Genomic DNA, 13,079 nt, shown 5'->3' with positions numbered 1-13,079 from the left:
ATAATTTGAGTATCACCCCTATGCGCCTTCGGGGTGGTGGATCGAACAGTTCACGCAGATGCTGGACTGTATGACGACCATGTTGACGGCTTTCAATAACAACGGGTGACTTCAATGCATGGGCGGTGTAATGAGGAAGCAGTGTCAGATCCTGCTAGAGGCACTGTCCATTCAAAATGTCAATCTAGCTAATGTCGATGCTAAAAGTAGCTTCATGCACGTAGCTAGGACCCACAGTTTCGATGACGTGCGCGCTTGTTATGCTTTACGCCAGTACGACACTGAGACCTAGCTACGGGAATAAGCACTTCTTGCTGAAACGGTGCAGAGTCGACCATCGACGTTACTTTTTGAAGTTCTGGCCTAGCAAGTAATTCGACCTGGAGGTTAGATGATGCCCACATAGCGACCATCTGGCGGTTATAATAGCAGGCAGCGGGCGAAAGAAGGCTAACGTCAAGTCCTCGTAGATGAATGACACCATACTTTAACGACGAGGTATTTAGGAAGGCGCTCCGCCCTGAGCAAAGATTACTCGGTATAAACGTTAAAGAATTGGTAGCGGTTCTCTTGCGTGCATACGATGCAACTATACTTGGGCAAGGCCACCTTAGAAATGGGAGACCACCGGTGTACTAATGGATGCAGGCTATTGTGAACCTGCACCGTGCCTGTCTACGGGCTATGCGGCGGATGCAGCGAACACGTACTTATGTGCAGCGAAATGACCATCGAGAGACGTTCGCCGCTGTCAAGGTCGCACTAAAGACCGAGATATGGGCACGCAAAAAGGTCTGCTTTGAGGAACTTTGTCAGATGGCCAATGCGAATCCGTGGGGTGATACCTACAGGGTCGTGATGGCCATGGTAAGAGATGCAATGACTCTTTCAGAGCAGTCTTCAGAGATGTGGGAAGGAACCATCGAATGGCTCTTTCCACGACATGATCCGAGTCTTTGGTTTCCTTTTGTATGACCACTGGGAACTGGGGCTGGCAATGAGGAGAAGGGCACCGATAAGAAACTTGTAGGGATTGCAGATTTCAATAGCGTATGTATGTACCCGGTCCGGACAGGACCCTACAATTCAACAATCTTCCTTCATTTATAACGCTGCCAAAAAATCTACATGGTAATCTCTTCCATCTCTTCCAAATTAGCAACATTTCTCTTCAACCACTCCTGCAATTTCGAAGGAATTGCTGCACGATGCAACAGTGTTCCGGCAACAGTGCTCCGTCTGTCGTTTTATTATTTTACCAAGAATTTGTTCATCAACTGACTACATTTGTCTTATCAATTCCGCTAGGATATTTTATTAGCAGTTATTCATCTAGATGAAAAATACTACCAGAAATGATTTCTTCATAATTGAAAGTTATTTTTTTTTTTTTTTTTTTATGGGTTTTCAGTTGGAGCTGCGTGACAGCTTGATTGTCAAGGCTGAACCCGTTATTCAAATTTCATCTCTACCAAGACCAATGTTTAGACGGAATAGGCTATGTTGCCCAATTTAACACTAGTTTTTACATTGTGCCTAAGTAGTTTTAATCAAAATTTTGCATTTTCCCTCCCGTAGATGTATTAGTCATGTCTGTCTACCCTCAGTCATGTGAAGTATATGAAGCTATCAGAATAAATCTTTACCCGCGAAACCTGAAGCACCAGGAATGTTTATATCCTTGATATTACTTCTTGGAAACAACATAGCACAAAATGCTGTCTATGTTAACAACTGTGCCTATGCTATCTCCAAGAAATATTATGTAAAATGTATAGTTGAATTAATAATGGTCAAATACCAATTGAAGACAACAACCATTACTGCGATAACACCTATGTTGGTAGCCACCTACAGCATTGGCGCCATCCCCAATGATAGACACAAGTTTTGAACATGTCATGCATGGGCTTCCAATGATACGAGAAACGAAAACAACCTAACTATTAAAACAGGGCCAATCCGTTCATTTGTCCTATCGGTCCTACCTAGATAAACCAAGTCATTTTCTCCCCGTAACCTAGAAATGTCAGCCTAGTCATACACAAGTAACGTCATTCAGCTTAGAAACAATCAGTTTTTGTCCAAAATGTCACGTCGAACGCATTGACGTCAATAAAGTGTTAAAGTATGGTCCACTGCACGAACTTGGGCCGGCCCGCTCACTCCCAAAGATAATTTGGCGTTTGAGCGGTGTCGTCACCGCTCAAACGTCAAACCATGTGTGAGAGCAAGCAGGCCAGTAGTATCGTGCAGTAATCCATTGTTCGCACGTTAGCTTCGAATCTATCAGCAACTATCGAATCTATGCTGCAACTTTCCTTCCTACTATTCGGTTGATTTTACCAGATTTATATAAAGAGAATATTACTGGATATCATCGTAATATTGAAAAAAAAAATTGTTTTGATAAAATTACTAATTTAAATATATTTAATTATTGTAAATTGCTCAAATTATTGTAAATTTAGTAGTAAATCAAAATCAACCAAAAAACGTGGGAAAGAAAGCCCAAACAGCATTTTCAAGTCTACTGGCAAAAAAGTTTTCAAAACCTGTTACAAAACCTATAATATTTGTAGTAGGATTTGTAACGATCCTCAAAACCTTCTTAAATCCAACCAACTTGGAACTATTGCTTGGGTATAGAATCTATTGAGCCCCGGCGGTCCCTCCGTGTTTATCGAGCATGTCTGATGAATATGCAAAAACATATGATCAGCCATACTCCATCTGCAGCAGCCGGTTCGTGATGAACCGTTGGAGGCGCATTAAAGTGTTAAAAAGGTGATATGATTCACTAAAGAATACTACATTACAATAACCTTCACTTTAATACCGTCAAACCCTGCGAACTTGGCCAGGGATTTCTTCATAATTGAAAGTTATTAATAGGATATAATTCCTACGGTATGTTCTGTGCTTAATTTTTCACTCGAAAGATGTCTGGGAATGGGATTGCATCACGTGACCTTACCATCATGAGTAATAGAAAATAAAAAGCAAGCTTCCACTCACCCGGGATCGGTTGTTGTCGTAGCTGAACGTGATAATCACGTTGTTGTTACGCGGGGTAATCTTGACGGCGGTCGATTCCGCCAGCCGCAGGTTGGCCGATTTTTCGGCCGTTTGTACTAAGTCCTCGGTTCGCACATCTTCCACCCGTTTGCACTCCTCAGCCAGCTGAATCAGGGCACCCTTGGTAAAATTCGTGGTCGTACCATTTTCGTATGGCCTGCGGGTGGGGGAAGACAGAAAGAAATTGTACAAATTTCATCGGAAGCAATGCTTTTCTCCGATTCCCGATGGAGGCGGATGGTGCGTTACCAAGGGCAAGCAAGACACTCACCTAAAAATAGTAGTCGATTTCGTTGTTGGAGATCTTCGTCGCACGTCTCGTTCGCTCGCGGGTCGCGTCAGAATTCGATGCTTCATGGAACCCTCTTTGCCGGACGGAACCTTGAATTCATTATCCTGAGGCAGTTGTTCGAGACGAAGCCCGCCGTCTGCTGCTAAGGAAGGATGGGGATGATGGGAGAGGGCGGACGAGGAAGGATGGGGCATCGAGTGGTGACGTTGACTGGTGGAAGACGGCTGGGAAGAAGCCGTTGACGATGAAGATGGCATTGGTGGCAGGAATGGATGGTGGGTCTGTAAAGGCGACCTCGACAAAGAAGCTGGGTTCGAGAGCTGCGGTTGATGGTGACTAGAATTGTGCTGCTTGTGTTCGAGTTTGTTTTCCTTTTCGTGCAGGATGGGATGGTTACTTGGGTATTTGCTGCTGTGTAACGAGTGTTCCGGAATACCGGATGGCATTCCGCTGGGAGGGTATCCCCGGTCCCTGTCTGAGTATGCGCTGCCCATTAGGCCTGACGATGATGGGGACGGTGGCAATGTTGGACTTCTCTCAGAAGAGGGAATCTTGTCCTGAGGTAATTGTGGAAGAGAGGTAGGCTTAAGGCCAATATGGCCATTCACATGTGGTAAGGAAACTGGGGCATAATTTTTCGATTTGGAACTGTCGGGAGTGCCGAATGAGCCTGGCGTTAGGAAGGGAGACGTCGGATATGGTTCCCGTTGGCCCGGCATATATGGCGGACGCCCTAGTAATCGAGCTTCTATGTGGGCCGCTGAATATCTGAAAGAACAGAGGGGAAATTGTAGGTATTACATCATTTCAACATTGTTTGAAGCTTTTGCTCACCCAAATGGATAAAGACCGTAGTTCAGACTGGGATAGGAATTATCTATCGGGCCAGGAAAAAACGATAATCGTGGATTTGTGGGTGAGTACAGCTTTCCAATATCAACCGCGGCAGCAGCAGCTGCAGCGGCTACCGCGGCTTCTTTTTGCTGTTCTTGATGTCGCTGTTGCTGTTGTTGAAGTTGTTGCTGATGCTGTTGATGTTGTTGTTGCTGCTGTTGTTGTTGCTGTTGCTGAGCATGGGCTCGAGCTTGGGCGGCGTGAGCCTGCAGCGCTCGTTCATGAAAATCATGACCGAGGTGGCCCAGCTTTGTGGCTCCTAGCGTTTGGTTGCTGTGAGGATTTGGTAGGTTGGGACTCACGGCCAAATTCACCGGGCCGCTTTGTGGGGACTGTGGTGAGACGTCGGAGTATTTTGGCCTCGATGACGGAAGCAATCCATTTCGTGGAGCTTCGTTGTACCTGGGAGAAAATAAGAAAGGCAGTTCAAATTTAGTGTTTCATTCTAAATTGTCGTATTGACAATATAACTTTAAGAACTTCAAAGCATTATTCTTCTCAGCACAATTCTTGAATACGGGTGGGTTGTAAAAAGTATAATGCATTTCAACGGGACAAAACGACCACTTCACGTGGATGATTAGAGAAAGTCCATATATTACGTCACGCTTTGAGGGGAAAGGAGATATCAGCAAACTGTGACGACCCATACAAAAAAATCAGAGGTTTCATACAAAAAGTGTGACATAGGAGGGATGAAGTTTGGTTTATGCAATACAGTCGTAAATTGACGAACTGATATAAATTTTCATGATTCTCTCAGCTCATTTTTAACCGTTGTTGATGCAATGTACCTGTGAAAAAATCGAATGCGTGTTTGTCGTTCTTACACAAATTGAGTGCGTTTGTTTTACTAAGTAGCAAAATTTTTGAGCTTGTTTCAAACGAGAAGTCATCGAACCTCTTCAGGTAAACAATTTATTTGCCCTCTTTCAACTTCCATTGACATGCGTTTTTTACACTTTACAACAAATGATCCTCATTCGTAGGAAAATTAAACTGTGCAACTGTTTGCCTAGAACGTTGCCATCGTTGTTCCAACATATTTCAAAGTTGCTCCGCTAGCAAAAATTCGGTTCCCAAACATCGGCGTAAACATGCAGTAACTACAATTTAAATCCTACTACCTACATGGCAAAATAAAATATCACAATCGTACACTGTCTTTGGTTGTTGTTGTTGTTGCGCGCAAAGTATGGCACCACCACAAAATGTAACATTGCACAGTTTGTTCAGCTCTAATTTCTGTTTGAGTTTGCTGTTTGATGCCGTGCAATAACAAACAAGCGAAAATTGGAAGAACATCAGCGTGATTTGCTTACAACAGGCGGTCTTCGGTTTTGTGTATACTGTACTCTATTGTATATCTCAATGCATGGACGCATTGCAAACCCAACGCATACGTGATGACTAATCACACACAGGACAAAAAAAGTGATGATAGGAAAAGGAAATTGGCTTCTTTAGCGGTGTTGAGATAATTCCATATTCAGAATCTGCATGCAAAACTGAGCCGAAATCCAAATTTTCATGAATTTTGGTACCCGGGAACCTATTTAAAAATCAGTTTGAAGTTTGTATGGGAGCGATTTGTCGAATCACCCCTTGTTGCATTTTGTACTGGGCGGAGCTGTCAAGCAGTTGGCCAGCTGTCAAAAGGTGATTTCGAAAAATCTCTTCGAAAGCGATTTTAGGTATCAAAATGAAGTTTAAAAAATCTGAAAAAAATCATAGTGGTTCAGAAAAATGTGCTTTTTTGTATAAAATCAAAAAATCAATACATTTTTCTTAATTTAAAAACCCAACTGGTGGCTAGTCTATTAGCGTGATTTGTATTGTGTATAGGGTCACAGGGCCAGAAGTAATCCTATGCCCCCAAATTTATCCTATTCGAAAACAAAACGATTAGGGGACCGATTGATTCCATTCTTCTTGTTATCATGAGTGTTTACTACTAACAAAAAAACACGCGTTACGTCTCAACTGGGACATAGCCTGCTTCTCAGCTCAGTTCTATGAGCACTTCCACTTTTTTTACCGAGAGCTTTCTCTGCCAATGACCATTCTGCATGTATATATTGTGTGGCAGGCACGAAGATACTATATGCCTAAACCTCTGGACCGATCGGAAATCGAACATGTCACCCCCGGCATGGTCATACTCAATATTTCATTTATTTAGTTAACATCAAATTCATGATAATACTGAATCAACAATTTGCCGCCATAATACTCGATTTGCAGCTGCAGCTCTCCAACGACGGTCACGCCCAACACTCGCCAGATCACTGATCCGCCCATCGTGCTCTCTGCGCTCCACGCCTTCTTGTACCAACCGGATGGTTAGCAAACACCAACTTAGCACACGGCGTGCATATGGTGAAGGTTTATCACAAAAAAATAGGCATCGCCAAATCCGCCGTTTTTCGAAAATATGGACTTCTAGCTTTCATTTAACGTGTTCCCCAAAAAAATCCACCGAGGGATCCCGAACAACTTTTTCAGAATACTGTTTTTCCCCATACAAAATGCACGGTTCCAAATTAATCCCTATTTCTACTTAACAAACATACCCAATTTTTGTATGAAAAAGTTCCCCCGATGGAATATTTCGATGTTGGGCTTGAATGAAAGCTGGTAGCGTCAACTTTCACGTAGCGTAAAAATTAGCGATGCCCATTTTTTTGTAATAAATTTGTTCTAACAGACACACCGTGAGCAGGGTCGTATCCTTCCGGCTTTGGCCACTTTCTGGATGCTGGGTTCGCCGTAAAGTGCAGCGAAATTTCTGGACGATTTCCTGGAGGAAATACAGGAAGGAATTCTGAAGGAATCTCTAAAGAATTTTGTGGAGCATTAACTGCAGAAATTTATGAAGGAATCACTGGAGGAATTCCTGGAAAAAAAATTGGAGGACATCTTGCAGTAGTTCCTGGATAAACAGCTGTAAGAATCCTGTAGGAATGTAACTCACGGAGAAATTCTTGGAGTTATGCCTGGAGTATTTCCAAGAAGACTTCCTGGAAAAATACCTGATGGAATTTCTGGAGGTATTCCTTGAGGAATTTCCGGTGGAATTCTTGGAAGAACTCCTGGAATACTACCTGAAGTAATTTCTGGAGGAATTCCTGGAATAATTTATGGAGAAATTCATGAAGTAATTCTTGGAGAAATGCCTGGAGTACTTTCTGTAGAAATTTTTGAAGAAATCCCTGTAGAAATTCCTAGAGGAATTCTGTGAGGAATTACTGAAGGAATTTCTGGAGGAATTACTGAAGGAATTTCTAGAGGAATTTCTTGATGATTTCCTGGGAGAAATTCTGGAAGGAATTCTAGAGGAATCCTTGGAGGAACCACTAGAGAATCTCCTGCAGCAATTACAGGAGGAATTTATGATGGGATTCCTGGAGGAATCCCTGCTGGATTTCCTGGTAAAATTTCGGGATGAATTCCTGCAGGAACTCATGGAGGAATAACTGGAAGAATTCTTGGGGGACACCGTAGAAAAAAATCTAGAGGAATTGTCAGAGGAATTCCTAGATAAATCCTTGCAGGAATTCTTAAAGAAAGTCTTGGAGCAATTTATTGAAAAATTGTCTTGTGAAATCCCTGGAAGAATTCCTGATGAAATCCCTTCCACAATTCCTAAAGAGAAATTCCTGTAGGAAATTCGAGATGAATTTCTGGAGTTATTCCTGGAAGAACTACTGGAAGAATTTTCAGATGACATCGTGGAGGATTTTTTGGAGGAATCCCTTGAGGAAGTCCTGGTGGTATTAATGCAGGAATTTCTGGAGAAATCCCTCGAGTCCTTCAGTAATTTTTGGGAAAAATCCTGAAAAGAAACATGCATTATTGCTGGAGAACTCCTGCATTAATTTCCAGAGTTATAATGGAGAAATTCCCAGTAAAATCCTAGGGTGATTCTACGACAAATGCTGGAGGAATTCTTAGGCTAATTCTAAAGAAATTCCCTTGGTATTTTTGGGGGTGTCCTGGACTCATTCTCAGGAACTTCAGGAGGGCTTCCCGTTGAACTTAAAATAAATAAACTGTGGGAAGCTACTCCTGGAGGAATTTCTGGAGAAAAATTCTAAACCAGTTCTTGAAAGTATCCCAGAAGAAATTTTAGTAGAACTCAAGGACAAAAACCCAGACGGAGTAGCTGGAGAAATACCAGGAAGGACTCCTAGAAGAATCTCATTAGAGGTTTTCCAGAAAGAACTACGGGAGAGTCCCACAAAGCACTCCAAGGAAAATCATAAAAAAAAAGCTGGAGGAATCCCAGATTCCTGTAGAAATTACAAAAGAAAGTTCTGGATGAATGTACATCAAACACACTGGAGAAAGTGCGCAGAAACAAAAACAAAAATAAATGACAACCGCTTCATACTGTGCTTGCGTTCGCGCAACATGAATTGCTGGTGCGCAGGCGCTATAGGCCGATGACATAGTAAGGCGGCGCGTGAAGCGATGCGCAACGCGTTTGTCGATCAGCTTTCATACACGCGTCGAGCAACGCGAAGCATGACACAGTGACGCGCCTTGTAACGCGTATTCGAAGCAAAATTACCGATACCCAGCACCATAATCACAACCATCAGGATAATGAGAACGCTCAAACCACAACCAAACTCACACCTGACTCAACCCCGTCATGACGATTTCAGTCAAACAGCACACAGCACACACCAGGCGCACAGAATCATGAGACGGTCCTAGCAACCATCAGTTCCCCGTACAGCAACTTGTGCATGCACGCGCGTGAAAGCACTCGACGGAATGGTTTGACGCAGCTGCCGACTCTCTACTATGTCACCGCTGATAGACCGGTGAGCATTGTGTGCAGTGAGAACGAAGCGACAAAAGCCCTATCGAGTCTCGGCCGCGGCCCTGGCCCGGACCCAGTCTCGGCCCGTAGGTTTGAATATCCCTTAAAATGGTGCCACCCAGCGGTATGATCTCGCTAAATTCCACCAGTGAGTAGGTTTGGGTGTATGGCATCTAGGCGAATTGAATCTTCACCCAAAGAAAAGGATGCCTTGAGATTGATTCATAAACATTGCGCGCAATTTGCCGTTCACTGTTGGCTCTGTCAAACGATGACCGCCGCCGCGACACTGAACTTCGTTGCCATGCGCACGACGACCAACAGCAAGCAAACGTGTAGGGTTGCCAGACAGTATTGCAATAAAAACATTGATTTATTTCACAAAATTTTGAATTCAAGATTGTGACAAAACTATGAAAGATACAATGTTGCACCAAAGGACAGTTTGGTAGCGTATCAAAAAATGAATGTTTTGTAGAAGAACATTTCTCACATTTATTACGTTTTTCACGAGTAAACTATCAAAAAAGGTGAAAAAGGGGTACATTTTTAGGCACTTTTTACATAAAAGTCAAAATTTCTGCACTTAAATGACTTTTTATCAATTACCTGTCCAAAGAGCATTAAAAGATAAAGCTTTAAGCTTTCTATCCATGCGCTAAGATTGATTATACGGTTCATAGTTTCTGAGTTAGAGATGTTTAAAGATGGGGTAATTTAATAACACTAATTTTTGAATAACTCACTTAGCAGTGATTTCCGGACCTACCTGTAGAACAAATATGGTCTACTTTCACCGCCTTTCGGGTGTAACACGAATTTCCAGTCACCCTGTATTTAAAAAGTTTTCAAGATAGATGCTTGAATCGCGTAAGCCAGATGAAAGTTTTGTGGATTATAAGGACTTAACATGAATCAATTATACCTACCTAAAATTAAGTTAGTTGGTTTGAGAGCAGCTTCAAATAGCAGAATGCGTTGGAGACATCAACGATGGGGGAGTAAAACGTCAACAAGCGACGAACCCAAACGATAGGGAAATGGTTGTGGTGAACGATCTTGGAGTATATTCCAATTTAGCTGCATTAAATTATTGTCAATAACAACTCGTTGTTCGTCCACACATTCGTTTTCATCAATTCTATGCATTCTTTCCATAGTTCATTCAGGAATTCCTTCACGATTTCCTCTTCGTAGTCCTCCAGGTATTTTGATTCCGAATTTTTACGAAACTTTGGAGTTCCTGCTGAGATTTCTCCACAGATTTCTGCAAAATCCTCCAAAAGTCCAGCATTCTTCAGGAAATGATCTAGGGATGCCTCCAGGAGTTCCTGCTGGGATTTTATCAGGAACTTCTTCAGGGTTTCCTCTGGAAGTTTCGGCTGGTGTTCATCCTGGAATTCCCGCCGGAAACCCTCCGACAATCCCACCGGAATCATTCTCTGCCTGAATATTGGGTGAATGAAATTCCATAAACAAACTTGAAGATCCCCATTTCACTGAGCCAGTGAATTCCAAGCACTAGGAATACTTGTCATAGGAATGTAATAATCATAGGATTTTTTTTTCAGAAATTGCTGTTGCAATTTTTTCTGGAATGCTTCCAAAGTTTTTTCAGGGTTCTTTTTTTTAGAATTCTTAGCACAACCGAAATTCCTCTTGTGATTGCCTCACAAATTACTGCTGAGATTGCTCCAGGAATTCTGCTCAAATGCTAGAGTTTTCGGGGGGCTTCCACCAAAAATTCATGCTGGCATTCATCAGGCATTTCGTAAGCCTTAATTTAAAATTGTAATTTTTCCAGAACTGAAAACGCCCTTTCCTAGATGATCAAAAAATTAAAGAAAATATGTCCGATTGCCCATTTAGTGAATTCTGTCTGACAATCGAACGTTTTTATTTTCTTCGGTTTCCCCCAGGGTTTGTTAAACATTCTGGAGCGAAGCGCTTTTTCAGTTCTGAAAAATATGTGATTCTCAATTGGATTATTTAGAGTGATTAAGGTATTGCTTTTTTCTATAGTTCAATATGGTAGAAAGAGCGTATTTTTCTGAGTATGATACGGTGATCTTATATCTTTGTTTTGTTGCCCATCAAAAGAAAGATACTGGAGCGTAATAAAACCATAATATACGCGGAAAAATGCGCACAAAAACAATTACAATTCCGTGAATAAAATGACAGTTCAATCGATGGAATAAAAATTCACCTCGAACAAAAAAAAATCTCCATACAAACTTAGAATGCTTTTTAAATATAGTTCGAAATTTTAGAATTCGATCAATTTTTGGGTAGAGATTCAGATTATGCATTAAGAACCCCTATTTAGATTTAATGCCACGGCGGAATATCTCGACGAAATCTACAGAGACTACTTAAAGCATGATGTGAAAATTTTTATCGGAGACGCCAAAGCTCATGTCAGTCAGAGAGGACTTTTTCCGTCCGATAATTGGTAAGGAGAGCCAATGACCGATAACAATGGTCTAAGACTAGCTAGAGGAATGACCACCTATTTTGCACGCAAAGACATTCAACACCCCATCTGGATGCGCCAAAACGGCGACTTGCAGACCAAATATACCATAGTCTGATGGACGGTCGGGACTTCTCGGATGTATAACTTAGCAAGGGCCGTGTTACTTCCAGCAAAGATAAAACCCCCGTCTTCAAGCCTCAGGGTCGGCAAGACGCTCGTGACACTCCGCGAAATGAAAACAGTTATAGATTCGCTAAAGAAAACTCCCTCTATTCTCGGTCTGGGGTACACTTTATTCTCACTTCCTGACGTCCTACTTTCTCCCTTCTAACTGCCTTCCTTCTAAATTCTTGGCGTCTCACTTTCTTACGCACTGGTCCTACCTTACGTTCTTCACTTTTCTTCGGTCTTTCTTCGGGGCCCCGCGCACTACACTGCCTTCGCTCCGCTCCTTTCGCCTGTCCACTGGCTCCTTCTCTCCTTCCTGGGCCAGGGGGCGGGCAATTTTTCTCCTTTCCTCTTTCTCGTTGGCTGCAGCCTCTCGCGGACCTTCCTCCTGTCCCGTGCGCCTCTCGGGTTACGGACTCGAGGCTTCAGTGATCCGTGGACTCACTGGCAAAAGCCTGGGTTCGTCGGCGCGCTTGGTGGTTGTATCGGGTACAAAGGTGATGCAGACGCAAAACAAAAAGATGAGTACGGTCTACGCTGCGGTGTAGAGGTCTCGAAACCGCGAAGCTTGGGTTTTATAATAAAAGCCGCAAAGTCCTGCGGGCACAATGGGAGAATCGCAATGGCGGGTTAGGCACTGTACGGATGGCTAGGTTCGGGGTTTATGGGCAGTAGTTTACCTGGAAATCCAGTATTCCTTCACACTCCTTCTTTCTTCTCTGTGTCCTTTTCTGCTCCTTAACTTTGGATAACTACCTTAACTTTTACTTTACTCAAAATATCTTTTTCGTTCTATTAACTTTTTAAAACTTCGACTGTACGCTCTGAAGATCACCAGGCTAATGCAGTGTTGTAATGGAGCTCGTTGAACCCGAACCTTTGGCCATTGCCCCGTCGTGTATCCTCCTCATGATGGCCACCCAGTTCGCCTCCTATGGCCGCCCATTCGTGCAGTCCTATACAGCCTGATGGTGGCTAGCGGAACTACCGTCGTCCTTACATGGGGCAGTGTAGTGATGGCTGCGTTTGTGGGATTTTTGAGACGTTACACTTAACCTAACTACAAACATTTTCTTTTTTTTAAAACACTATTCAACGAATACCAAACGCGACAAATCTCATCAATACTGGACGTTGATTGATTGATTTGTCTTTTTTTAAGAGATTTTCAGCCCTTGGCTGGTTCGTCTAGGAATACTGGACGTTACACTGACACTTGTTACAGATGTCATTGATGTGAGGACCTTCAAACGGCCAAACATCGATTCTGACCATTATCTCATTGTCAGTTGTCGATTAGAGCATCTCAAGAACTCAGAACTCAACACCCCAACGAC

The 13,079-nt window shown here is 42.7% G+C and overlaps 1 protein-coding gene across 4 annotated transcripts in view; it reads right to left on the bottom strand.

Annotated features, from left to right (window-relative positions):
- Positions 1–13,079, bottom strand: part of LOC109431456 (ataxin-1) — a 142,487-nt gene that overhangs the window by 4,937 nt on the left and 124,471 nt on the right. For all 4 annotated transcript variants that reach the window (XM_062845710.1, XM_062845709.1, XM_062845712.1 and 1 more), the window contains 3 exons: positions 4,205–4,666; positions 3,350–4,138; positions 3,019–3,235 (listed from right to left, as the gene is read on the bottom strand). In XM_062845710.1, the coding sequence (XP_062701694.1) occupies positions 3,019–3,235; positions 3,350–4,138; positions 4,205–4,666 (1,468 nt within the window). The remainder of the gene's footprint in view (positions 1–3,018; positions 3,236–3,349; positions 4,139–4,204; positions 4,667–13,079) is intronic.

The sequence above is a fragment of the Aedes albopictus genome, chromosome 1 (genome assembly GCF_035046485.1).
Source record: "Aedes albopictus strain Foshan chromosome 1, AalbF5, whole genome shotgun sequence".
NCBI classification, from domain to species: Eukaryota; Metazoa; Arthropoda; class Insecta; order Diptera; family Culicidae; genus Aedes; species Aedes albopictus.
Note: the sequence above shows the minus strand (reverse complement) of the source record. Positions and strands in the feature narration are given on the sequence as shown.